The 27,604-nt window shown below is 44.6% G+C and overlaps 1 protein-coding gene across 2 annotated transcripts; it reads left to right on the forward strand.

Annotated features, from left to right (window-relative positions):
* Window positions 1-263: 263 nt before the first annotated feature.
* VASH1 (vasohibin 1) lies at window positions 264-18,260 on the forward strand. 2 transcript variants are annotated; one of them, XM_063118916.1, is made up of 8 exons: window positions 264-362; window positions 679-1,065; window positions 8,472-8,560; window positions 9,458-9,514; window positions 10,802-10,876; window positions 13,516-13,897; window positions 15,506-15,618; window positions 17,206-18,260. In XM_063118916.1, exons 2-8 carry the CDS (start codon window positions 787-789, stop codon window positions 17,276-17,278), a joined length of 1,068 nt encoding a protein of 355 aa, XP_062974986.1. In that variant the 5' UTR covers window positions 264-362; window positions 679-786; the 3' UTR covers window positions 17,279-18,260. The 2 variants fall into 2 exon arrangements, with proteins under 2 accessions (XP_062974986.1, XP_062974985.1); XM_063118915.1 differs by lacking the exon at window positions 264-362 and having other exon boundaries at window positions 549-1,065.
* Window positions 18,261-27,604: the final 9,344 nt, after the last annotated feature.

Raw genomic sequence — 27,604 nt, forward strand, 5'->3', positions numbered from 1 at the left:
GCAGCCCTCGCCCGCCTCCCTCCCTCCCTTTCCCACCAGCCGCCTCCCTTTCCCGGCCGCGCTCGCGGCATTGTGACCGGCTCTGAGCTCACCTGCCTTGCAAGCGGGCGAGGTTTGGGCTGCACCGAAAGGCAACCTCAGGCAGCCCGGGGAGGCGCCTCTCCCCCGCCCGTCCCGTTTGCTCCTCCAGCCTCTTTTGTTTGGCTCTCTTCTTGTCTACTGTATCTGGGCAAAGGGGGCTGCGCGTCTCCAGGTGCCTGGGCTTGGCTGGCTGGCGCTTGGGCACCTCTTCGGCTTTGCCCTCCTGCCCTTGGGATGGTTTCTTGGACCTGCTGCTCTCACAGTTGGCGACGTCCTGCTAGGTGAGCCAGACAGATCTTTCTTTACGTTCTGCCAGGATTTTAAACACGCGTCTCTCTCCTCCTCCCCTCCCTGTGGTTTCTCTGAATAACTGAACCATATCATTGTTCTGTCGCTGCATCCTTGAGGGAGAGCCACTCCGGTCTTGTTTTCTTTAGACAAACAACCACCCTCTCTCTTTCTCTCTCTCTCTCTCATATTCTCTCTTTAACTCTTTCTGAGGTCTTTTTATAAGTTCCTGAATCAACAGCCTCTTGTTCCAGGGTTCTTGTGTGAATGAACCATACCCTTTTTTGTGTCTGTCTGTTTTTCTTAAAGGGCCTCCTCTGTTGTCTAACTGCTATGTCTTCAGCAACTCTGGTTCTGTCTCTGGCAACCTGAAGAGGCCCGGAGGGGCTGAGCACTAAGTGGCAGAAGGTCAACTTGATGGATGCCGGGATGTCGGGTGGCAAAGTGGATGGTGGTGGCAGTGTTGCTGTCCTGCGGCGGTCTGAAGCCAGGGAAGGGGTGGCCCAAAGAGAGGAAGAGCAGGAAGAAGAGGGGGATGAAGATCTCCGAGATGGCGGAGTCCCCTTCTTTGTGAACAGAGGAGGGCTTCCTATCAATGAGGTCACCTGGGAAAGGATGTGGAAGCACGTGGCCAAGATCCATCCTGAGGGAGAAAGAGTCACTCTGAGGATCCGTGGAGCTACGGACCTACCCAAGGTGAGAAGACTTTGCGGAGGAAGGATGTTGGGGGGTGGGATTGAATGGTGGAGTTTCTAGCCAAACCTCCGGTGAATTCGTGAACATGGCAAAAATAAAAATAAAAATTGAGGATTGGAACATGTAATGCTAAGATACTAGTGCGGACTCTATATTTATAATGATGAATGGATATGAATTCCAGATGCTGGATTCTGTCTCTATATACATGGGTAGGATAGGCAAACAGTGGGTGGGTATCTAAGGGAGATAGTTATTTCGGTTAGTTAGAGAAACCAATTTGGGTTTTCAACCATAGCTTGGCAGAATGCAGCATCCTTGGAACATGTTTGGGAAGGCTATGTATTCTGATAGGGCATGAACCTATCTTGGCTTCAGCAATGCCCCGCCTGCTGCACATGACAGACTGAGGTGATGCAAGTTACCTTTGCTCGTGCTAACTTGTTTTGAACAACTTTGTTAACATACTTAAATAATCCACTCTAATGCTGAGAGCACGGTGCAACCCATGCTGGGAAAATAACTGAATTATGTATATATCATTGTCCGTAGCTATCTAAAACACATATTGAGAGTAATTTCCAGAAGGACTGTACCTGCAGGAGTTTGGGCTAGAAAAGGAATAGGTCTGAGGAAGCACTAGTGATAGGAAAAGGTTCTCTATACTTTTAACACTGAACTAAACAAGCTAGTAAAGTACTTTTGTTAACTACAGATGTCTAACAGCAGGTTAGGTTACAACAATTGTAGGATGCTTTCATCCTGCTCATTGCAGGGTTGCTTAAAAGGGAGCAATCCTATGGCCCTTAGACATTGTCTGAGGGGCCATAGGATACTGGGTCTTCCTTTCTCTGAGGTTGGAGACAAAGCTCCAACTTTGGAAGGGGGAGTCAGAGATCCACCCACCCACCCTGGTCTCCTCGCAACTGGTGTGGAAAGAAACATGCTGGCTGTCCTCCAAGGTTGGAAAAGCAACCTTCAGTGGGCAGGGAGGGGAGGAGACCAGAGAGGCCAGGATACAAGCTATCCTGAGGCCTCTTCAGCCTCTTTCCATACCCCTCCAATTACAAGGCAGGGGGAAGGGAAGGCGAAGATTGCCTCTGTCACTCCTCCCGCTTTTCATTGGATGATTGGAATCCTCCCAAGTTTGGAGGCTTTTGATCATCTAGAGTCTTTATAGGATACTTAAACGTTACAGTGAGATGCTAGATATGTTTCATTCACTCTTCTGTGGGGGCACTGCAGTTCTATAGACTGCCTTCTGCTGCACTTGGAAAGCTTGACTCTTGTTCTTCTAGACTAGGAGCACTGGATTGGCTCTGAGAACAAAACAGCCACACTGCAACCACATAGGTACAAACCGAGGATTACTCTTGTTTCTGTGTCGTTGAAGTTTCTCTGTAATTAACCAGCACCCCATTGAATCCCAAATAAGAAAAGCAGCTGTCTTCATATGTTGTAGCAAAAATGACTGTAGCAGGCAACCTTCAAAGTGAGCACATTTATTGTGGTGGGAGCTTTCATAGGGTCCACATGCATGAAGTGCCCTCGAAACAAGTAGGTAGGGAAGTGAAGGAAACTGAGCTGCAGAAGGCTTGTGGTTGCCAACTTGTATCAAACTTTGTAGTGTAACATTTTTTAAATATCAAAGGATAGAGACAAATCTTGAACAATGGGAACTTGTTTGTCCTCTTCTCCTTGACAGTGTTGGCCTTTGGTCTAGGGCAAACATGAGCAACTTCTGGCCCTCCAATGTTTTGGCCTACAACTCCCTAGCCAGCACCGCCAATAACTTGCCCACTCCTGATCTAGGGAGATTGCTCAGAAGCACATGAAGGGATTCCTGTTGTACACCCATGGCTGGAAAATGTTTCAGTGGTGATTTTAGCATTCAAGAAAGCTATCAAGACTGATCACTTCAAGCAGGCCTATCCAGTAGAATTTTAGTATGCGTTTAGGATGTTTTTTAACAGTGTATACTATGTTTTAATTAGTATTTTATGCTTGCTGTTGTTCCCCGCCTCGATCCAATCGGAGAGGTGGGTAAGAAATTATTATTATTATTATTATTATTATTAATAATAATAATAATAATAATATGCCTACATCCATGCCAAAGAAATTGATTCAATGGGTATTGATCACACTCTTCCACATGTGGCATGGAGAACAATTTGTACCTCCATATTGTTTTTTACTCCAACTTAGTATAACTGTATTTCCAATGCAGTTTGTGTGAAACACAGAATTAGCCTGGTACAGGATACTTTAAAAAATACTATAGTATTAGAGGCCAATGACTTACGTAATACAGAAAGATCCTGCTTCTGTCTGACAAGCAGCAATGCCAGATGGTTGAGTTGAATGGGCCATGGGAGGAACCACTCTAGGGAGCAGAAGAACAGATGGGAAACTAGTACTACTAAAACACAATGTAACGTGGATTCCATTTCATATAGATAGTACCTGCTATTAACAGCTGCTTTGTACCGGGCAAAAATACTGTCTGACTGCCATGGTTGGCAATATAATGAAGGACCCATTTATGCATGTACTGTTCAGCATGGAAGTTGATTGAAAACTCAATCATGTAGCAACCCATGTGGCCCCGGCAGTTTTAAGCACACTGGTGCAACCCCCTGAAAAAGATTTATGAAGGTGTGGCTGAAATGGCCAGAGCCACTCTGTACTAATAAATGGTTTACTGCTTGGGTGTAGTTACATTTTCAAGTGCGTGTCAAGTGCTACCTGTATGAATGGGAGGGAAGACTGTCGCTTTACCTGCCTTTGCTGTTGGCCATAGTGGGTTTGCATCGCATATCTGGTATGATATACCTGGACAAGGTATATCATACAAGCACCGGGGAGGGAGGAGGAATGGGGCAGCCGGCTCTCCTCACTCTGGCTGCTCCGTTCCTCTCCCCCCCCCTGTTTTTTTATTTTTAATCTTTAGATGCGAACCTCCCCTCTCCTTGGTTTTACCAGCGGCGGCAACTCCGATTTGGCGCTCCTTCCCATGTAGATGCTGGGAAGGAGTGCCAATTCAGGAGCCCGGGATGCAGACCCAAGGCCATCAAAGCGGGGGCCAGATTGAACACAAGGATTCTAGTACCAGTGAAAATTGGTTCATTATGGTTCTTTGCTGGGAACTAGTCATTGATACCATTGGATGGCCTCATGATATGGCTTAGAATTGGGCACATGCCATATTGCTGGAGGTGGGCATAAGGCCCCCGGCTGTTACTGTGTTCAGTGGGATTTGCCATATTGCTGGAGGCATAGACCTGTGCAAGAGGCAGCTACAGTATGCAGTAAATGGCTTGATACAGGATTCCCCTGTTGTGGAGCACAGCCAGATTAACCTGCTAGTCTAAGGTTGCAGTCCTAGTCACGTTTACCTGGGAGCACATCCCGTTGAGCTCAGTGAGGCTTACTTTTGAGTAGACATGTATAGGATTACACTGTAAGGATGCTTCTCTCCACCCCCTTTGCTTTCCAAAGATGATCTTAGGAACATGGATAGCTTCCCAGTATGGTTGTGGAGAATCCAAAAGGACTCATTTGTTCTGAAAGAAGTGAGCAGAATGGCTGGAATGAACAGAAGCACATTTCAGAGCTAGTACTGGACTACACTCTATATTCTGTGCTACCTAAGGCTGAGAGGGGCATGAAAACACCTCCTGTATCTGGTTGGCTGCATTCTTGTGCATTCTTGCCAAGCTCTGTTTTCCCTTGATGCTTTGTGATTTAGTGCTGTGCTATCTGAATGTCCAGAACACACTAGACCTGCCAAATCTCCAAAGTTCTTTGTTCTGTAGACTTTTCTTGTCCAGCCCAAAGCTCTCTGAGTCAACTATGGGAATCTGGCAGTTCCTTTAACCCAGCCTTCCTCAACCTGGGGCGCTCCAGATGTGTTGGACTACAACTCCCAGAATGCCCCAGCCAGCTCTGCTGGCTGGGGCATTCTGGGAGATGCAGTCCAACACATCTGGAGCGCCCTAGGTTGAGGAAGGCTGCTTTAACCCAATTCTCAGAATTCTTATATAGATTTATGATGGAATATTGTGTCTGCATTGCAAGAGCTGCATGGGAGCGGCTGAAGTGTGCTCACTGTTCTGCCTCAGAAGCAATACATTTATGCGGTAGGGATGTTGGAGAAAATGAGTTCAGATTTCTTTGAATCTGACCTGTGGATTCCATTGGCTTTTTTTTTTAGTGACACAGATTCCATGGACTTGCAGACCATAATTTTTTAAAAAAAAAAAAATTTTTTTTTGGTAACTTTCTGGTATTTTATGTAAATTTTGTTGTAGAAAAATACGTAAAATAACACCCGCCAAAAATGGCCATCTCCCCCATAGGCTAAAGCATGAAAATACCCATTTAGGGAGGGATTTGCGCATTTTCACAAGTGCAAATTTGCAGAAATGCAACTTTGCACAAGTTCGGGAAATTGGAAAAAAAATCTGATTCCAGTGGTGACGGAACACCATGAAATGCAATTGGAACAGATTTTACAAAATCTATAATTCCCTAATACTAGATCAGATGTGGGCATGAGGTAGATCTGTAACTACTGGTAGATCTCTGGGTGATTTGCAGTAGATTGGCAAGAATTTCTAACACCATTTTTTAATAACAATAGCAATAAAATGATGCCTGGTGCCCCAAATCATACTTCCACAAGGATGTTTTTTTCTTTGGAAGGACTCTGACGTTCTAGGTCCTCCAAACAGATTCCTGGACCCAGAATTCTTTGATTTGAAGTGTAAGACTTCTAAGTAAATAAAAATCAAATAGATAAGCCTAAAGTTTCTTCAGCCTTGCACTAGATCAGTGCTTTGCAAGTCTTCTACAGAGTGGCCCCTCCAATAATGCATTGTTTACTGTGTAGTTATAAGCAAGGCAATCTATTTGTCAAAACCCTCTTTAGAAGGGAATAATGGCCAGCCAAAAAATTATGTTTCCTTTTAGCAGTTGCTTAGATCAATTATAACTTTTCCTCTGGCATATTTTGAGTAGAAGAAATTGCAGCAGGACTGTATCCCATTAAAGCATTAGCCTAGCTTATCAGTTAGCTCTGAGATAAGAGGAACATATTACTGTCTCTCACCCTGCCCCCTCTTTCTCTAGGAAACCGTAACCCAGTCTGGGCTCCAGGCCCAGGTTTGTGTCTACTGAATTCCTCATCAGCCTAATTGGTTAAGTGAGGGGCTAGTTACAGCCGGAGAATCCTCTACACTTTAAGTGGTCTCCATTACACTGTCTGGGAGTATTGCATATGCCCTAGAGGTAAAGCAGGTGGGAAGCAGCAGTAGCAACAACTTCTGCTTTTTCCAGTAGAGAGAGGAGCAACTAAGCAAAGTGTTAATTGCAATGGAGATGAAGCTAAAATTACACACATGCACAAAATATTGATCACTAACTCTTAACATTGAGGAGATTGTTGCTTCTTTCTTTTGTATGTTGTTGTCCCCAACCTACCCCTGTCTCTGTTGTTAGTGTAGCTTGATTTATTGGCTTGAGCTATCACATACTGATTTTTTAAAATTTATTTATTTAAAAAAAACCTTTTTGGAATCTCCCAGTCGCTTCTCACCTGGGCAGTGCTTATGCCTTTGTTATCAGGGCTTTGAAAAACCCCTAGTTAAGTTAGGGTGACCATATGAAAAGGAGGACAGGGCTTCTGTATCTTTAACAGTTGTAGAGAAAAGGGATTTTCAGTAGGTGTCATTTGTATGCATGCAGCCCCTGGTGAAATTCCCTCTTCATTGCAATAAAGCTGCAGGTGCCCTCCTCTCTTTTGTATCTGGTCAAGAGGGCAGGACTGCTGCAGCTTTAACTGTTGTGATGAAGAGGGCATTTCACCAGGTGCTCCATGCATTCAAATGACACCTGCTGAAATTCCCTTTTCTATACAACTTTAAAGATACAGGAGCCCTGTCCTCCTTTTCATATGGTCACCCTAAAGTGCCTGCATTGCATTTCTAGGAGCCCATCCAGCTCTATGACTTCGCTTGGCAAGTACATTTCAGCTCTCCTTCCCCCCCCCACCCCCGTGCATGCTCTTACTGGAGAAATGAATAACTATTGAATGTTGTGGACATCTGACACCATCCTGTTTGTATTCCTTCTGTCTAACAGCTAGTTTCTGTGACTGTGTATAATAACACCTACGATAGTTTAGTGTGCATAGATTTCAGACACAACTCAAGTTCTTGAATTTTTCCAAGGCCTGCAGTACTAGACATGGGTATTCTTGTCCTCATCCCCCAAAATGCCTACCACTGGGAGTGCTTGATATCGTACTAGCTGGGATTCCTGCATGGTATTTCATACAGTGCTCAGTTAAACTGTGGAATTATTTATCACAAAATGTAGTGATGGCCACCAACCTGGATGCATTTAAATGAGGATTAAATACATTGATGGAGGATAAGGCTATCAGCTGTTAGACACGATGGCTAAGTGTTCCAGAATCGGAAGCAGTATGTATCGGTATGCCAGTTGCAGCAGGGTTATGTTGCGCTCATGTCTTGCTTGTGGGCTTTTCGTGAGCACCTTGTTGGCCATGGTAGAAACAGAATCCTGGCCTACACATAGGCTTTTGGTCTGATCCAGCATGGCTGCTCTTCTGTTCTTAATGATCCCTACCAGGAATGAAATGTGCTCCTCACAAGGAACTTCCTTCCTTTTAGCATATCTGCTTGTGACTAGGGATGGATGAATCTTTCACTGAAACTAGGTTTTATATATATATATATATATATATATATATATATATAATCTAGTTTCAGTGAAAGTGATATATAGATATAGATATAGATATATATATATACACACACACACATACATACACACACACACACACACACACACACAAACACCCTCTCAAGTTCTTTCCATTCTGTTTTTAAAGAAATTTGGAAAAAAATCGGTAAATTGGGGTTTTGAAAAATAAGAAATTAAATTCTTGCCCACTTCACCAAAGGTTGAAATTTTTGCAGAATGTTAGTGTAAATTAACATTATTATCGCAGATATGTTTCATAAAATCTACACTGTCCATTTTCATTTCTGCTGTGGTTGCTTTCACAATAAACTTGTAAAGTAGCTCATTATTCTCACTACATGACTTGCCTCTCTCCTTCATTTTTAAGAGTTTTTGAGACCGACAGTCTCCCCTTTTTAAGTATTTGAACATGAAAGTATAAACTCTCTCTCATTCTGTTTCTGCATGATGAACATCGGGTGACCAGCAATAAAAATGGGCTATTTCATGTGGTTGTGTGGGACGATGACCTAATGTGCCTTCAGTGCTGTGTCTGTGTGCAGGCTCTGTATGTAAGTTGATGTCTGCTTGATGATCTCATATCTTCCCTTCTTCCTTCCTCCCCATCTGTACAGATCCCCATACCAAGTGTGCCTATGCTCCAGCCATCCACACCTATCCCTGAGCGCCTGGAAGCTATACAGCGCTATATCAGGGAGCTTCAGTATCCTTTCAACTTCTGCCAAATCACCAAGGAATGAAAAGAGAAGCAAGGCAACTTCCCTAGCTTGACCACAAGAGAACATTTCTGAGCGCTTGGCACTTTGGCCTAACTGGGAAATGAAACTGCCTCCCTATTTGTTGCAGCCTGTGGTTTTGCTGTGTTACGAGTTTCCTTTTCTTTGTTCCCTTGACATCCCAACATCAGCAACATAAGCAAAGCAAACTTACTCCATTGTAAGCTTCCCTCTTCCTGATATACAAAACACAGTATTCAAAAGGCATTTGACTCGATGCCCATCATCATCAGGGACACTAAGGAAGATGTTAGTCTTCTCTTTCTCAGCTTTGTTCAGGGAAAGGGGTTTAGCATTGTAGTTTTGAATGCTCTTGGCCAGCCTTCCCCAATCTCATGCCCACCAGATGTATTGGACTGCAACGTCTATCATTCCCAGCCAGCGTAGGGAAGGCTGCTCTTGGCTCCGTTGAAAGCCAACTCCCATAATTACAACTGGCACCAATGGAACATTTCCCCCCCCCCCCCCAAAATAGCCAGATATGTGGGGCAATTGTCAAGATTGCAGCTGGGGAGGAAAAAGGTAAATGTGGTCCTGATGAAAATTAAACACACACCCCGCCCACACACAACCATATCTTGGCTATTAAATTTTTAATGCAGCGTTAGAACTACATCTAGTTGCCCCTGATTGCACACCTTCCCTGTTGATTTCTTTGTGCTGCTGATTCTTTGCTTGCTGACACCAAAGTGTTTTGTGTAGGTAGCAACTGGTCTTTTTGATGAGGTGGAGGTTCCCCCAGGCCAAACGTTGGCTGCATTGGAGGTGGCTCCGAACTCAGCCAGCTCTTCCAAGCTGTGTAGACCTTAACTCCTTGTCCCCAGGTACAATCATACAGGGACACAGTTCTTTGAAATCAAGAAAAGCAGGCCTTTGACTGGGTAAGTATTATTATTATTATTAATTTATTTGTATCCCACCTTTTGCCCAATACTGGGCCTCAAGACGGCCTTACAAAATTTAAAACATATACATTTTAAAACCTATGAAAAGAAACATACAAACGTTTTAAAAAATTAAATATTAAGTACTATCACTCCAAAGCTCTCTTTTCTAGAGTTTATCTTCTCTGCAGGCTCTTCCCCTTCTGAGTTGGGTGAAATGCCTAGGCTGAGCTCACTAGCATCTGGCCTTTCCAAAGAGGTTGAATTCTAGGTTACATGCAGCTGTTCAGAGCTATGATGTTGTCCTAGTACAAGAGCAAGATTTCCTTCCAGCTGTTGGAGGATCTATTTTAGCAGCACCAGAAAAAGTATTCATGTTAGAGGTCCATCACACTGGGGGTTAACACACTCCCTACCATCGCTTCTCCACTTGTGTCTTCATTCTTCAGTTACTTCCTCTTTCAAAAGAGGAAGTACACAACGAGCACAAGGCCCATTGAGTCTGCTGTTCTAATGGCGCTGCTTCTCCTGCACACAGGAGAGAGCAGCAATTCCGTGTTTAAAAATACATCGGACTTAACTAGGGTTTTTTTTTGTCACGCAAGGAAGGCCAGAAGGGGCAGAAGATGTGCAAGAGGCAGATGACGTCATGTGAGGGACCTGAGCAAACTCCATGAGTGCCTAGTAACGAGCATGCAATAAAACACTCGTTGGATGGAGCTTTTGGCCTGTAAAAGAGAAACTTGGACTTAGTAATTACGTCCTGGATCCACAGGCCTTTCATAGTCCATATCCTTCCTAATACAGGCCTGTAGTGCTCTAGGATACCTGAGCTCATCCAGCATAGCAAAACCTGCACCTTAGCTGTCAGTAATGTCTTGCTGATACAGCAAATGTAAATAGAGGTACACAGATGTGATTGCAGATGGCACCCATGCAGTGGATTTTCTTACAGGCCTCCATTCTGCATTGTGCTTGGTAGCCTGATAGGAGGAACACCATTGTGTTTCTATTAGGTGTTATTCAAAATGTATATACTGAGAATGCAGTCTGGCTTGGAAGATGAATTGTCACTGAATCACTGACAGGAAATTCTTTGTCAGCAGTGAGTGAGATATGATGAGGAACTGAGTCTGAATCTAATACATGGCTTCCCGTCTGTCCTTGTATGACTAGACCGTTCTTTCTTCTTCTGTTTTGTGTCTCTCCGAGCTCATTCTCTGCTCGACACAAGCCTTAACAATAACAGAATTCTCTTGCTTCTCCCCTTGTCTTGTCCCATAGGCTGATGGATCTGGCCAAAGAAATGACGAAAGAGGCTCTGCCAATCAAGTGTCTGGAGGCTGTGATTCTGGGAATGTATCCTTTTCTCTTTGAACAATATATGCATTCCTGTTCAAACACAGGAGTTCCAACTTTATTCCTCTTATACTTTGGCATTCGAAGCCCACTGTATATTATGTGGTGTTACATGCATTAGCAAAATGCATTTGAGTAGATATTATTTATTTAAAGTGACTTTTTAAAGGCCACGTTTAAGGGTAGAACTCTTCCATGATGGCGTACAAGATAAAAACAATTCAGAATATGGAAAATCAAATAGAAAAGTAATAAATATTTAATAAAATACTTTTTAAAATGTCAATAAAAACTGGCTATGGAAAGGCCAGTGAAAGCAAGTAAAAGGCCTTGCTGGAGACCTGCAAAGGAGGGTCCTGACAAACCTTTGATGGAAGCTGATTCCAGAGGTGTAGGGGCACCACTGAGGGGGGGGGGCACTCATCAGCCCAACCATCTTTGGGGGTGCGCAGGAGAGAAGGGCCTCTGCTGATGACCTCAGAGCTTGGGCAGGCTGATACAGGAGAAGGCAGCCCTCCAAGTAATTAGGTATTATCTGGCTTTCCTCTCTCTGGACAGAAGGATATATAAAGGACAAAAGTGCTTATTAATATTTTCCATAAATATATTTAAGAAAATGTGGCAGCCTCATTTTCTGCATAGCATTTTCCTTTGCTTTGTCCTAATCTGGGAATCCCCTCTTGTGTGGGTGTACCTAGATGACATGGAACTGTGAACCTTTTAGTTAGTTTTTCCTCTTAGGAGTTGAAAATATTCTGAAAATTTCAATTATTGTTTGCGGGAGGCACATAAAGATATTTTAGTGACACTGCATGCTTGCCGCATGAACTTGCTTTAAAGCCTCTGGGAAATGAGCTTTTCATTATGCTGCTTGATGAGTCCATCCAATGTGTCCAGGCCAGCAGTGTTTTGCAAAAGCTGTTTCAGAATATCATGCAAAAAAGTGCTGCCCTGCATCCTGTGATTTGTCAGAATTTACATTCTGCTTCATGACTGGAGTGAGAGAAATTAAAGGCGTACACTTCTATGCGATTTTGCAGGATGTAAGTCATTTATTGTTCTGTTTCGAGGTCATTGCATTGCCCCCTCCTTCATTACCAAAGGCCGCATGCCGTGCCAACCTTCTGGGAACAGGGAGTTACACAGTAGCAGAAAATACTGGGTCCGTGAGGGACAAAGGTGAAATGAATGGCTACCGTTGCATATCTGTTTCACCCAATATCTCTTAAGAAAGTGCTTTGTTTTGGTTGCTCCTAGAACATTGGACATATTCAGATGCTTGTATTTCACCTTAATAAGCTGAGATATGAATAAGCTTTTTATCGCGCATGTAGCCCCTGTGCTTCTCCCTTCACATGAGCTGTCAAATGAACTGGGAAGTCTTCAATCAACCATAGTTTTCCTATTTTTCTCCAAACCAGAAAACTATGCTGAACAGCTTTGGAACAAGCCCAGATATTTAACCACAGTTTGAAGGTGGTTTAATATCCTGGCTTATTCTGAAACTGTTAATGCCTGGTTCTGGCCTATGGGAAATGATAGACTTCTGGTTTGTTTGCCAGCTTGTGCGAAAGGTCTGTTTGTGCAGGAAAAAGGCTTGTTCGTATCTTGGCCTATTAAGCCAAGACATGATCATTCAAATCATTCACTATGTGTAGACTGCAACATTTTTGTCATTACTGAAAACCCTCCTAGTGGACGTAATACAGTAATTGACATCAGTGACGCATTCTCTTTCTCTCTGACTTTATATTGCCACAACCTACAGCATTTGAACTTGGGTTGGACAAAAGGTACCTTAAGATGCATAGACTCAATCAAATAGCATTCAGTACCTGTTTAAGGGGCTACTCAAGAGGACATTCCATATTTTAAGAAGAGGAGTCGAGATCCTTGTATGTGTGTGTGCATCTAAGGTGTTCACATGATGGCAAAAAACAAACATCAAGGCGGGCCTCCCTAGGCAAGGAGTTCTACTACTTAGGAGGAGCCAGAGAGAAGGACTCTTTAAGCCCCAAACTAGTTGCATCTCTGAAGTTGGGACATGGAGAACCAGATGATCCTGGTACCAAGTGAGAACCTGATGCTCAAGTATGTGATGCGCCATCACTTAGAGAAGAAGGTCCCCTTAGAGCAGACTTGGGTTTTTTTGGTAGCTTGTATCTTCAGATGGGGTTAATGAGGTTTAGTACCTGGGTCTACCTATCTATCTAAAATTATTTCTAGGATGCTTGAAAGGTGGTGTATAAGAAAATAACCACACAAAGTGAATACAGATCTTAAAAATCCTGAAAACATGTTTCAATAAAATCCATAAAAAAAGAGATTGACAATTAAAACCAACAAAACAAAATTTACCAATAAAAACCAGTGGCCCAGAGTTAAGGGAAGGCCAGTGAAAACAATGGAATCTTCAGAGCTTTTCTGAAGTTCTGCAAAGAAAGGGCCTGACAAATCCCTGATGGAAGTTGATTCCAGAGATACAGAAATCAACCAGAGGCATTGTACCTAGTTGAAATAATTGACTCTAACCAATAGAGTCTGGCTAAGATATTGTAGGAGATGTGGAGAAGGGGCCTTATTAGTTTGTTTCCTCTTTTGTCACACGACCTATTTCCTGAATACTTCACCATTAACAGTTACCTCACCAACAACATGCCAACACTGGAGCGTTTCCCCATCAGCTTCAAAACCTACTTCTCAGGGAACTACTTCCGCCATATTGTGCTGGGAGTGAACTTTGGAGGCCGCTACGGGGCGCTGGGCATTAGTCGGCGTGAGGATCTCATGTACAAGGCGCCCACTTTCCGTACACTGAGCGAGCTGATCTTTGACTATGAGGAGGCATACCGCCGCTGCTGGCACACCCTAAAAAAGGTGAAGCTTGGCCAGTGTGTGTCCCACGATCCTCACAGCGTGGAGCAGATTGAGTGGAAGCATTCTATCTTGGATGCAGAGAAACTGGGCCGTGAGGACTTCCGCAAGGAGCTTGAGAGGCATTCCCGTGACATGAGGCTAAAGGTGAGATTGCTGGGGGTGCTGTTTATTCATGTTTAATCCTGTCTGCTGGGCCATGCCCTAAAGCCAAACGTTGTTGGTTGAGTTGAATGCTTTTACTTGCATGCTGAAACGTATACGGTGCCTTTCAGGGCAAAGTCCTGCAGAGACTCTTGTGTCCAGCACTAGGCAGAAGCAGTTGAGAAGGGAGGGGAGAATTGTTGCTTGCTCCTCCATTGGTCCTGGTCTCAGATAGGGAGGGGAGAACCAGGGATGCTCGAGCTCTCTGAACTTCACTTCAAAGCTTCATTCGGCTCACTCATGTTGCAACCTGTTTTCAGTTCATCTGAATGGGAAAAGTTGCACATTTTTCAAATGTTGTGCATTTTGAGAAAGTTCAGCATTTTTGCAAATCCAAACACATGTCCAGGTATTTGTGAACATTTTTGGAGAACTTGCACTCATGCTCGAGGCTGCAAGTGGGGCATTTTTGAGTGAGTTGCAAGGGGAAATAAAATTCTCATACATCCCCAGTCTCAGCTTTGCTTGTTTATTACATTTATATATCGCCTATTTGCCAGCATAGTAGCAAAAACATCTTTCTTGCTTCTGTACACATATCTAGTTGGGCAGGGCCAGCCCTACTCTTAGGCAGAGTGATGCAGCAGCAGTGGGAAGCCCTCCCCTCCCCAGCCATTCCCCTCTGGTGGAGGACAAAGTTGTAGATGCCATACAACCTGTTTTGACCCCCTAAACTAAACTATTGCCTTAAGATGCAGTGGAGAATGCTAACCTGTCACCAGCATTGAAGTATGATGTAACTTCCAGTACCGTTGGATTCTGTATGTGGAATGTTGAGGGGCGTCATCTTGTTCATTTCCTCAGGCAGCAAAATGTTTTGGGCTGACCCTGTAGCTGGGATTTGGGCAGATATCAATGTGTGTGAGAGATAGAACCACGGAGGTGGAAGGGCCTTCAAAGGTCTAGTCCACTCCCCCTGCCAACACAGGGTGAAAGGGGAAAGTTGCCTTGAGTGCAACACCTTAACGACTCACATATTGTCAGCTGGAGCAGAAAAGTGGCCAAGGGCATGAACTGTGACATCCCCTGGTTCATACCTTGTCTCAGCCATGCTCACTAAGTGGTCCTAGATAAGCCATTATGTTCTCAAGCAGTTAGTTCCTGCATGTCTCAGAGGACTTGGGGAGGGGATGATGCTGAATGAGAGCCATGATGAGCCGCTGAGCCAAATCAAGAATTTTGGTCCTCCACCTGGGTTCTGCACGAAACGTATCCTTGAAGGACATTTGGGATGTCTAGCTGGCCGAAGATCCCCCTAAGAACATAAGAATAGCTCAACAAGATCAAAGGCCTGTTTAGTTCACATTTGGTTTCCACAGTGGTGAAGCAGATGCCCTTGGGAAGCCCACAAGCAGAACATGCAGAAGTTCTGCGTAGGATATTGAAAGAGGAGATGAAGCACCTCCCCACAGTTGGGGCAGCTTAGCATTTGTTCCATTGTAACCTCTTTCTCTTTCCTCTTAATTTTTGCTGCATTCTTCTCACACCTCCCAGCAAAGGGAAGTCGTTTGTGGCTGGTATTGCTCACTGTAATTTTCCTTCTCCTCCCAGATCAGCAAAGGAACAGGGCCACCATCACCCACCAAGGATAGGAAGAAAGATGTCTCATCCCCGCAGCGAAACCAATCCAGTCCGCATCGTCGCAACAGCCGGACAGAGAGGCGGTGAGCTCACAAAGTTGTTTGTTCTGTGTGGATGACCAGCCTTTACGTGGGATTTTTGTCCTCCGCATATGTCACACTATAATTTTAATGCACATAAGTGGTGCATATTTTGACTCCTGTGCATGGAGGCATATTTTACATAGTTGTACTTGAATCTTTTCAATACGCACAACTCATTGCTGCTACTTGAGCAATACCTCGCTTTCCTTCTGTTTGGAAGTTGTGAATTTGCTCACAGCACCCGCCAGCTCCTTTGAAGGTGTCTTTGAGTAAAGCCCTCTGTCGCACAGAGGAATCCTATGCATATTTACTTGGAAGTAAGTCTCATTGCATTCAGTGGGGCTGATTCCCTAACAAGTGTGTTTAGGACTCAATTGGAACAGACAGCTACATCTGCCCCTTAATGATGGAGATGTCCAAAGGCCTCTGCTACCTGGATTCTCAGTGCATAGCAGAAAACCAGTGCGTGCCCAGTGCAAAGAGACCACCCTCACCCATTCTCCTCTGGCAAGGGCAGGGTTATCTTTGGCCTGGGCTGTGAGGAAGCTCAGAAATGGCAAGAAACTGGCACTGCTTCTGGCCCTTCTCTAAAGTGCCACACCAAGGGAGAGACAGTCACCATGTCCTCTACTGAGTTAGTTCCAGCATGTCTCAGAGGACTTGGGGAGGGGGTGATGCTGACTGAGAGCCATGATGAGCTGCTGAGCCAAATCAAGAATTTTGGTCCTCCACGAAACGTATCTTTGAAGAACAATTGGGATGACTAGCTGGCTGAAGATCCCCCTGAGAACAGCTCGACAAGATCAAAGGCCTGTTTAGTTCACATTTGGTTTCTACAGTGGTGAAGCAGATGCCCTTGGGAAGCCCACAAGCAGAACATGCAGTAGTTCTGCGTAGGATATTGAAAGAGGAAATGAAGCACCTCCCCACAGTTGGGGCAGTCTTTTTAGAGACCTTTCCTGAATAATGGCTCTTTATTGCTCATGATCATAGAATCATAGAATAGTAGAGTTTGAAGGGGCCTATAAGGCCATTGAGTCCAACCCCCTGCTCATTGCAGGAATCCACCTTAAAGCATCCCTGACAGATGGTTGTCCAGCTGCCTCTTGAAGGTCTCCAGTGTGGGAGAGCCCACAACCTCCCTAGGTAACTGGTCCCATTGTCGTACTGCTCTAACAGTCAAGACGTTTTCCTGATGTCCAGCCAGAATCTGGTTTCCTGTAACTTGAGCCCATTATTCCGTGTCCTGCACTCTGGGATGATCAAGAAGAGATTCTGGCCCTCCTCTCTGTGACAACCTTTCAAGTATCACACAGAGGAGGGCCAGGATCTCTTCTCGATCATCCCAGAGTGTAGGAGGAGCCGTAGCTCAGTGTGTGAGAGAGCACATGCTCTGCAAGTAGAACATCCTGGGTTCAATCCCCGATGGCTCCAGTAGGGCTGAAAAACTCCTGCCTGAAACCCTGAAGAGCCACTGCCAAAACTAGACATAGATGAACCAATGATTTGACACAGCATAAAGCAGCTTCCTATGTTCCTACACTATATTTCACTTGAGTTTTTCCCCATTTCCCCCCTACCTTCTAGGCCATCTGGAGAGAAGAAACCTGCAGAGTCCAAAGCCATGCCAGATCTTAATGGCTACCAAATCAGAGTGTAAAGAGTCTCTTGCCGTGTGTCGGACCATGGGCTGGACGGCGTTTGGACCGATTCCGCCTGCAGGGTGCGTGGTGCCGGAAAAGAGAGACATTGGGTGGGAAGTGCTGGTTTTCTCCAAGGTGTTTCCTGCACTGCTGCCCCCAAAGCAGTGCCCTGCGGATGGCAGAGTGTCCACTTCTCAGACTTACAAAGGGAGATGTTTTTAAATCCAGCAACTAAACAAAACCCTTAAAGTAGCAGACCTGCCAGCCGGTTGTTCAGTGTTGTACAGTATTGGTAAGGAAAGGAATCTTTCACAGTGCTGCTGCTGTCCATGCAGCCCACGTGGAGCTGTGATACTTTTAACTTTTTATAGCCCCTTAGTGGGCATTAATCTCTTTTCTTTGCTTCTGAAGGAATCAAGCTAACATGGGGAGGAAGAGAGCTGGGGCAGGGGACTGGAATCAAAAAACCCTGATCCTGTGAAAGATTTTCTGAATTTGTACCTTCTGAGAATTTTAATATTTTTTACTAAGGTGGAGAAGGAGGGGAAACAAACCATATCTTTGCAAATGCTCTAAAATCACCCACTTGATCCTTGTGCTCACTTGGTGGAGTGCCTTGTAGGATGAGAAGCTGCTCACCTGTTACACAGCTCATGCGGCAAGCTGATGGGTTTGATCTCCAGGAAGCAAGACTTTAGAGGAGGCAGCTCAGGAGGTGCCTGCCTGATTGGCTCTGGAAGCTGAATGAAGGGCAGTGAGGTCTTAATGGCCTAGTCATGGCACTTGCCCACGGAGAAGCATTCAAGAGAGACCAGATTTCCATCTCTTCACTTTCTGGTGCTATTCTGGTGTTGAGTGTGTTAGTAGAGCATCACAGTCGTGGAATGGGGGTGCAAAGAGCAGATCCCTCTGGCTTGAATTCGTAAGCCAGAAGCGCAGAGCCTCAGTCCCAGAGACCAAACCGGGCTTTCCAAAGGGGCCAAATCCAGCCCCCTGGGGCAATCCAGGTGGCCAAACTGCCTTCCTCCAAGCACCAAATTCTCTGGTGGTTTCCCTGCTTTTTGTGCATTCCCCCCCCCCTGCTTTTTGTGCATTTTCGTTCTCAAAGGTTCAAATGCCTCTCCCCAGGCTTAGTTACTGGCAGTCAGAGCTTCAAGCTAAAATATGCTGATTTGGGGGGTATTTTGGCCCTTCCCCTTTTGCCTTTAGCCCCACCCACTGCTGGAATGTGGCTCTTGAGACTTCTCTGAAATGGAATTTGGCCCTTGGGCTCAGAGAAGTTCTGCACGCCGGCCAGAAGCATTTCTCCCCTTTGTTGGGAAAAGACGTCTTGTTCTCTTTCTAGCAACACTACCCTTGCTTTTTTCTCTCTTCCGAGGTGAGCATTCCTTCTTGCTAGGTGCAGATCGCACCCTGAGGAATCCTAGGATGTGGTGCAGAGGCTTTTAGTAGGAGAGTATGTGGATATTAATGCATGAAGGCGGCTCAGGCCACACCACGTCCTGGGATACATCTCTTTTTGTGCCCTTCTTCTAATTTTGCAAAACGCTTAGAAGTGGAAGGTTTTCTGTGACTGGTCCAGACCAAAGTCTTGCGTTGCCTTTCTTTCTGTCTTGCGTTTTAAACAGTGAATCTGCACCTCTATCTCCTTTTCACTGAGACACCTTGTTAATTAAACATGGTGGCGGCGGCTGCTTTTAGCAGAAGCCAAACTGCATGAACCTGTCTCAAGGCTGCAGCTGTATCCCTTTCTCACCAAACTGGTTGTGGGGAGGCGGCTGTATGTACAATTGCAGTAAAAACACTTAAAGAGGGAGAGAGCCCTACAATTGCTGTGCACCCTGAAAATATGGACAAGAAAGGGCCAAAACTGAAATGCAAGGAGGGTTAGTCTAGCCGCATGAAACCTGCTTTGTGAAAAGGAGTGTGGTGGTCTTCTCAGGCAGAAGTTAAATCTGCGAAAACTGAGAGTCTGCTGTGGGGAACAGTAGTCTTCCTCATCTGAGTCTATTGGCTTACTCTCGTTGGGACCAATTGGCTATGGAGTAGTGCACACACCCCACAGTGGCTGAGAATGCTGAGAGAGGTAATTGTGCCAAGGGGTCACGTATTATGAAAGGAGGGTAGACCCAGAAGGACCTTAAAACCGGAGTGGGCAGAAGGTAGATGAGGATCTACTGGTAGATCTCTAGGTCGTTTGCAGTAGCTTTCTGAGGTTTGCTGATCCCCAATGCTTTAATAAGAGCAAGGAAAGTTTCAAAAAAAGACATTTCTAGCATAGCTGGCCTCATGCTGCTTCTCTCTCAGCCTCAGTGTTCCTCCTCTGTAAAATAGGAGTACTGCTTGGTTGCATTTGACCAGGTCTTTGTTCAGCTCTGCTGGCTGGTTTCAGAGTGTTGTGTTAGTTTCTGTTTCGATAACTCATGTGTAGATTGTATATATGCCAGTGTTTGGGTCATGGGGTGCAGGCCCTGGTTGAGAGACCTTGGCATTAGGGGGGAGGGGGTTCCATACTTGCTCCACAGTATCATGGTTCCCAGTTCTCCTGTTCAGTAGGCTAGTTCATCAGGCAGTAGCTTTTCTGTCATCACGAGAAGCCTGGCTGCCTCCTGTCTCTTTCCCACTTCCCCTCCCAGACATACAATCAGCCATTTTTCAGATTTTGTTTTATTACTTTAACTACCTTTTTGTAGCAGGACCAAGCTGGTCTTCCTCTTGACTAGTGAGCTGTGATTGAGTAATTGAACAGAAAACCATATGCTATGGGTGTCTCTAGCTATAGAAGCAGAGAGGGAGCAGTATTAGGATGTCCTTAAGTGCAATACTTACACAGCCTTCACCAACTTGATATCCTCCAGATGTCTTGGACAAGAACTCCCAGCATTCCCCAACCAGCTGGGGGATGGCTAGCTTAAAGTGTCTTATTACACGGCCGAAGGTCTCCGGATGCTTGTAAGGCAGAATGCAAGCAAATCCTGTTAGAATAGGTTCACAAACAAATGACCCACACTTGGAGTGTTGTTTAGGGAATTCTTCAGTATGATCATTCTCTGTCTTCTTTTATGTCCATCCAAGTAAGAAAAACACAGTTTAAATATGACTGGATCATATTTATATTTAAAGATCGCTATTCCTCTTGTAGTTTACATTGAGCCTAATTTTTAGTTAACAGTGAAACACCACTTGAAATGAAGCCTGTATTAATCCAACAACAACTGCTAGGGATGGGCAGATCTGTCAGGCTTGATACTGTTAAGGTTCTCATATTTTTTCCACCACCAAGCTCGCTCCAACTTGGGTCTGCACTGGATTGTGAACCCTTCCCCCCCTTCTCCACAGGCATTCATATGTATTTCCATGCACATTTTTTTTTTATAACTACATGTTTGTATGCATTTCTTAATGTATGCATTTTTCCCATGGAGGAAAGCTGTCTTGTTTGTGCATTTTTCAAACTTGCTCATTTTTTGTACACAACCCCCCCCCCCCCACTAACAAAAACCAAAAACACCTAATTGCAAGACTTGAAATGTATGAATTTTGTTAGTCAGATGAGTTCTTCTCTGTGCTTAGTCTTGAGAGATGCAAATTGGGTATTCTCGCATAAAAATGTGAACCCAACTAATTTCTCACCAGATCCTATCAACCGCCTCTGTGAAATATCTTAAGCCCCAGCTCCATTTTTTTTTAAAAAAAACACCAGATGCTGTCATCTTACTTGTACTCCATAGCCATTGTTTCCATCTTTCCTATGGGAAGGGGCTGTAGCTCAGTGTGATAGAGCACTTGCTTTGCATGCAAAGGGTCCCCGGTTTGATCCCCAGCTTCTCCAGGTAGGGCAAGGAAAAAATCCTGCCTGAAAAGTTGGAGAGCTACTGCCAATCTGTAAACAATGCCGAGACAGATGGACCAATGGTCTGACTCAGTATAAGGCAGCTTCCTATGTTCCTAGCTTGCTTAGCTGCCAGGTCCCTCTGCAAAAGTAATGGACAACGAATGGGGGGAAGGGAGAAGATGATCCTCATTACTGGGCTGTGTGACATGAGCCTTAAGTTTGAGCGATCCTTCAGATCTGGAAAGGTTTGGCCAAGTTCCAGGATGGAATGCAAAGAAGGTATTGAATGATTGATGCCAATCATTGAGCTGAGCCCTTGAAGTGAACTGATCACTGCCATTAGTAAGCTCTCCCCAAGAAGATGCCATTATGAAGCAGCCTAAGACTTTTTTTTGCTAGTGATGGTGATGAAGCACAACTAATGTGGAAGTAAACACACCACACAATTGGAACGTGTTCTTTTGCCAAGCATGTAACAGGCCCTGCCTGTCCCTAAAAAAGAAAAGAAAAAAGTTGTCTGGCTCTAAGCAGAGAGAATTACTTGGTTGGAAAGTTGGGAAGGATTCAGAGCAGAGCCACAACAGGCAGTAGTAATGAGGACTGGCTGAGAAGTGAGGGAGAAATACATTACATACTTAGTGTAATGAAAAGATGTGGGGGAGAAATAGTTTGAAGAATCTTACGAAGGGCTGCAGCTGTTCTCACCCTCCACTGAACTTATAAACTTCAAGAAGGTAGATTGTGGGAAACTATTAGGAGAACTCCCCAATTGTAATAGAATTCACTGATGGAATAACTATGCCAGGGGCTGGGTTCACACAACACGCTAACCCACCATGAGTTATTGTGTTGTCTGAATGCATCATGTTTTCCACAGGGTGGGTTAATGTGTTCTCTGGACACAGTGCATATTCTGCAGGGCGGTTTTTTAACCATGCGGTGCAGTTTATTTTTCTTGAACAAGTCACTTTGAGAACCCATGGCTGCTTTTTAGGTTGTTCAGGGTAGCTAACAAGCCACAAGGCATGTTTACAAATAACCTTGCGGAAAACCTGTTATGTTCAGATGACACAATAGTGCACTCTGTGGAAAAAGCACTGTGTTCAGACAACACTATAACCCATGGTTCAATAGCAACCCACACTGGGTGAATTAGCATGTTGTGTGAACCCAGAGGGATGTATGAAATTCCCTTCCCTGCTCTCAGGTCAGCCACACATTATTTAAAGAGTATTTTAGTGATGGGGAACCTTGGCCTTCCAAATGCCCATCAGCTTCAGCAAGTATGGACAATAAGTAGGGATGATGGGAGTTGTAGTCCAACATTTAGAGGGCCACAATTCCCCACCCTTGCTTTAAACTTATTACATCTCTGTCTCAAGTGACTTGAGAGAGATGCTTTTCAGTGTCTATGAACTTCAGTCTGATGTGAAAATATGGAAAACACATATAACCTAGACCAGGGGTGGACAACTTATGGCCCTCCAGATGTTTCGGCTTGCAACTCCCATCAGTCCTGGCCAGTATAGCCAATGGTGAGCGATGGTACAAGCTGTAGGACAAAACAACTGGAGAGCCACAAGACAGTTTTCACAATGTTAGTAACTGTGAGGAGCTATACTTGTTAAATCCGTGTTCCATCTGGGCCCATGTCTATCCTGCTTCAAAGTAAATCCTCTATCCTAGAGTTGAGCTTCAACCAAAATACCTTGGACATGTAATGACACTGTATATGTTAAAACTGAGGGTGGGATTGTGCACTGGTGCAGTTTGTTTCAAAGTCCCATGTGGTGAGGTGAAAGCTGATGCATCAGTTTGGACTGGAGAACCAAACTGTATGATCAACAGCCCCATGTGGTGATGGGGGAATTGAATGTTTAAATGCCTCCCTGTACACTTAAAAATTAACTTGTTAGGGAGAAGGTTTTCCTTGGCAAGCTAAGTCTGATTATACAATGAGTGTGTGTGTGTGTGTGTGTGTGTGTTCGTTCGTTCGTTCGTTCGTTCGTTCGTTCCCCCACTACCTTCAACACAAAGAAGCAATTCAGGCCATGGTGTTGGGGAAAATAAAACATCTGAAGTGATACAGTCCAACAAACAGATGATCATGTGACAACTACTGATCCTGTGTCTGTCCCTGGGATGCTCTTTCTTGAGTGTCTGAATTAGTGTGCTTTAATTTGGAACTTCTTGTGTGAAGAATTGATGAAAGAACAGTACAATCCTTCTAGGAAAAAATACAAACCTATGGAAGAGACTCAAAGTGGACAGACATAGAAACTTTCCCCTTAGCCTTGAAGGGAAAGGAAGGAGCTGCATACCCTGTAGCAGAGCTGGAGCAAAAATATTCATCACTTCTGTCCATGGGGGTGCGGGGTGGGGGGGAACTGTGACAAAAGGATGATATATAGGGTTTTTTTTCCTCCCACTCCCATGTGCACTAGTATTTAAATTTGTGAACTGCTGCTCCCCCAAAACTAGCATAGCAGTGTCTTAGATGGAACATTTTAAAATGAGCAGTAAGTTAGTTTGCACGGTAGCTGTGTCAGTATAGCATATCTGCTTTATAATAACAAGGGCAAGTGTTGTGTGTCAGCTATAATTGGTTTGTTTGTTTGTTAAAAAAGAAAGTTAGCTGGACCCTTCCTCTGGAAGTCACGTGGCAGGCTGGTTATATTTTTCTATGGTGTAATGTCCATTTCCAATGTCTGTACACTTGCATGGTAGAAATCTCAGTTTGTGTCCTTTCCCATTCTTTAGCATCAAATTAGCCTGTCCTAATGAATGGACAAACTCATTGGGTCGTGTCAACATAGCCAGCCCCGATTCAAGAGAACTGCATGTTGGCTTAATGCAGTGGCAATCAACCATTTTGCCTTCAGGAAACACTTTTCATACAGCCTTGTCTGTCGGAGAACCCCTGTGTGCTGCAGAGTTTCCAGAGCAGGTCTTGGGGCATACATATGGTTACAGAATAGGTTCTCCAGAGGTTCCAGAGCAGAACTTGCATCCATAATGTACCAGTTGGTACTGCCTTTTAAGTATGTATATCCCAAAACACCTCCCCACAGCTGCCTATTGTAGAGAAAAATGTATAGTGATTGGGAAGCTTGTCTGCCATTAGTGATTTCTCTTTGAGGATCTGTTCTAAACCTGAGATTCCCTGGAACAGAGTTCTTGTTGTTAATCTGCCTTAGATGGCTGCAGAAAACAGAGTGTATCTCCTGCCCCCAGGTTTACATTTGCCTTCTCTTAAGATGTATACAAGGAACTTGTGACTCATTTCCTTGACATTGATTGCTGTTCCTGCCCTGTTAATAGGCCAGAAAGTCAGCTAAGCTGGGCTCCTCAGGGAATTCTAAATGAAGCATGATCTCAGTAGCAGATGTCTTATTTCTCCATCAACCAATCTTCCCTCTCTCTCTCGGCATGGTTTGCTGACCACCTGGCTCAAACAACTGTGACTGCCTCTAAGCTTTGTGGTGCAGAGACACTCTGCCTGCTTTGTCAGGAACAAGATGGTGCTAATGGGATTTGTGGGTTTGTTTCCAACACAATCAGTATTTAATTCTGGGTTTAGTGGCTAGATTTTGTTTTCAGATCCATTGCCATCATAACAGCACCGTACTGAAAACAGCTTGTTTTCTTTATTGGCCTGTCATGTTCGTCTCTTCTGTAAATTCGTGCCACTTGTGGATCTGTGACCTTAAGTAGACACCACACAGACCCTCCTTAGATTTAGTTTTTCTTGCTTCTCGGTTCTGTATTCCTCCCCCGATTCCTTTTCAAAGTAAAAATAATAATTAAAAAAATAAAGTTCTTTTCTGCATAATTATTTACACCCTGAAAAGGGGACAAAAACTCTGTTCATTGATGCTGGCAGGTACCATAACAAAGGATACTTTTAATCTGTGCCTTCTCCCTCCCCAAATAACAGCTGGTACATTCAGGTGAACCCAGAGGATGAAGATGCTACACCAGAGTGGTATATAAAATGAGGGTGTCAGACAGCAGGGTTAGCCATCCTATTCAAGAGATAGATATATTTCTGTATTCACTGTCATTCATTGTAGTTAGTAATAGTTGTTATTGCAATCCAATGAACTGTTCCAGCTGGGGCTGAAGACTTCAAACAGTGCCATATGCTAACTGGAAGCAAGATTCTTTCCAGTAAAGTTAAGTGCTGGCTTCTATTCAATTAGCTTCCCGGTGTGATGATGTCATGAATGCCACCAGCTTGTTAAGGGGTTGACAATGATCTAAATTATCATCAAAGATGCATGTGGATCCTTAATGAATGCAGAGTGGTAGAGAAAGTGAAGTAGCCTTGGCAGCCACCCAAAAGGCCTCATAACAGAAACTTGCCACCTTGACTTTTCCCAATTTGGAACTTTTTAAGCATCACCACCTGTAAAACTCTGGCCGCTTCACTGCACTTTAAATAATCACTTCTATGCCTAAGAAGGTTTCCACTTTGCCTACCTACCCCTTCAAGAAGCCTTTCCACCAGTCGTTTAAAAAAGGACACCAGCCACTTTTAGAAGGAGTAAAGAAATTAAGAGAGGGCTTAATGCCAGACAGGATAGACAACTGGGAAATGTTGTATATCTTTATGGACCCTGTTGGGGAAATGGGTTCGCTGTTCTACAAAACTCAGTAATCACAGGTGCTGCTGTCTAGTCAATCCACCTAAAAAACAGACAGTGGATAAACGTGTTTTACTTAAGCTGCAATCAGGAGAAATGACAGAAGGTGCTCTCCCCACCCACCATGCCTTCCTGTGTATACCTTGCAAAGCACCTTGGATAGCTCCTTTAGAGTTCTGTTGAACTGAGAGTGGATTCACCACCCCACTGATATTAGAGCCACCACCCACCACTGGTTGGTGGTATCTTGGCATCTGTGCCTTTCCCCACCCACCCAATTCTAAAAGGTTGAAATGCCTCTTCTGAAGCTTTTTAACCAGCTAATCCAGATATATCCTGGGATTTTCAGCCCCACTCATGGGCCTGAGAGCTTCTCCAAAATGTAATTTGGCTTTGGGGCTGAAAGAGGTTCAAGACCCATTTAAGGGTTGGTGTGTGTTTCTCAACCCTTCATCTTTAGATCGCACACATGCGAAGAAGGAAAAAAAGAGACAGATTTGTGCTAAATTAGGCCAGAGTTTGATAAAAGGGATTTGGTTTCCTGTTTGGAACATCAACTCAAACTCCTGAGCTGGACTGAAAACTGAGGTTGGGTTGAATTGCTAACAATATGGCAGCTTGTCCTTGATCGCACAGTGTAAAGACATACTTGCAAGAACTTGTAAGTTAAGCAGCATGCTAACCATCTGGAAATAAGTTGTACTGAAAGCAGGTAGCTTTAACTTTCCAATAAACCTGCATTAGAATAAAGCACTGGGATTATAAACCAATTCCTTCAAGTCAGGGATTCAGACGATGAATTTCCCGTCAATCTTATAAACATTTCAACGGCTCATTCATAATGAATTACAAACTCTGCAGTCATTTTTAAGGGGGTGGGGGGTTAGATAACTTGGGAAATGCCAACACAAGTGCTGGAACATATATGTAACCTGGACAGCAAGTGGCAATGTTTGGACCAATGCCTCAAAGGGAGATCACGTGCAGAAAATGTGACTAAGGGCACAGTCTTTTGGGGATGTCCATCAGCCTTCAAATGCAGAGGTTAGCAGACATCCTATGTAGGGTGGGAGGAGTGTAGAGGTGATCATCGCCTCCATGGTCCTCTCCTGCATTTTGACTAGATGGGTGATTTTGCCCATCTAGCTGGAGCTCTGCAGAGAGGGAGGGAAGGAGGCTGGGGTGGCCAGAGGATTCTTTGTAAGCCAGCCACCCTGGTCTCCTCCCCAGCTCACCCACAGGACTGCCCCCCTTCCTTCCTCTCAGAGTCTGTGGGCTTGTAAAGGCAACCAGTGTGCTTCTCTCCATACCTGCTGCAAAGGGGAGGGGAACTCGGACTCCTGGGTCCAAGGCCGGAGTGTTGTTTCTGGCCTCAGATCCAGGAATCCCAAATATCCTATGGCTCCCAGATTCTACCTAGGGGCCATAGGATTGCTCCCTAAAAGTAGTATCCTCAAAACAGGAGTGCTACCTTTATAAAAGCTACATGGATCTTGTATTAACGAGAAATAGTTGCTCATTGTTCCACACACACACAAAAGCAGCCTATTCACAATATGCCCATATTCTGGGCATCTCATCCCCATGTTGGCTGGGGAATACTGGGAGTTGTAGGGTTCCCCCCCCCCCACACACACACACTAAACATGCACAGGGTTGTGGTTTAAGAGTTGTTATATGCAGGTAATTTCTTCAAAGAGGCTCAGTATTCCCCGCTTTAAGCACATGTTTCTAGCATTCTTGCTTTTCAGAGAAAACGGCCAGAGACACCATAGTAGCAGGTGTCCTGAGCATTTCCCCACTGTGTCCACAAGAGGGCCCTTCCTGGAGCCGCACCTCTCCACAAAGCACTTCTGATCAGC

Source organism: Elgaria multicarinata, chromosome 2 (genome assembly GCF_023053635.1).
Source record: "Elgaria multicarinata webbii isolate HBS135686 ecotype San Diego chromosome 2, rElgMul1.1.pri, whole genome shotgun sequence".
NCBI lineage: Eukaryota > Metazoa > Chordata > Lepidosauria > Squamata > Anguidae > Elgaria > Elgaria multicarinata.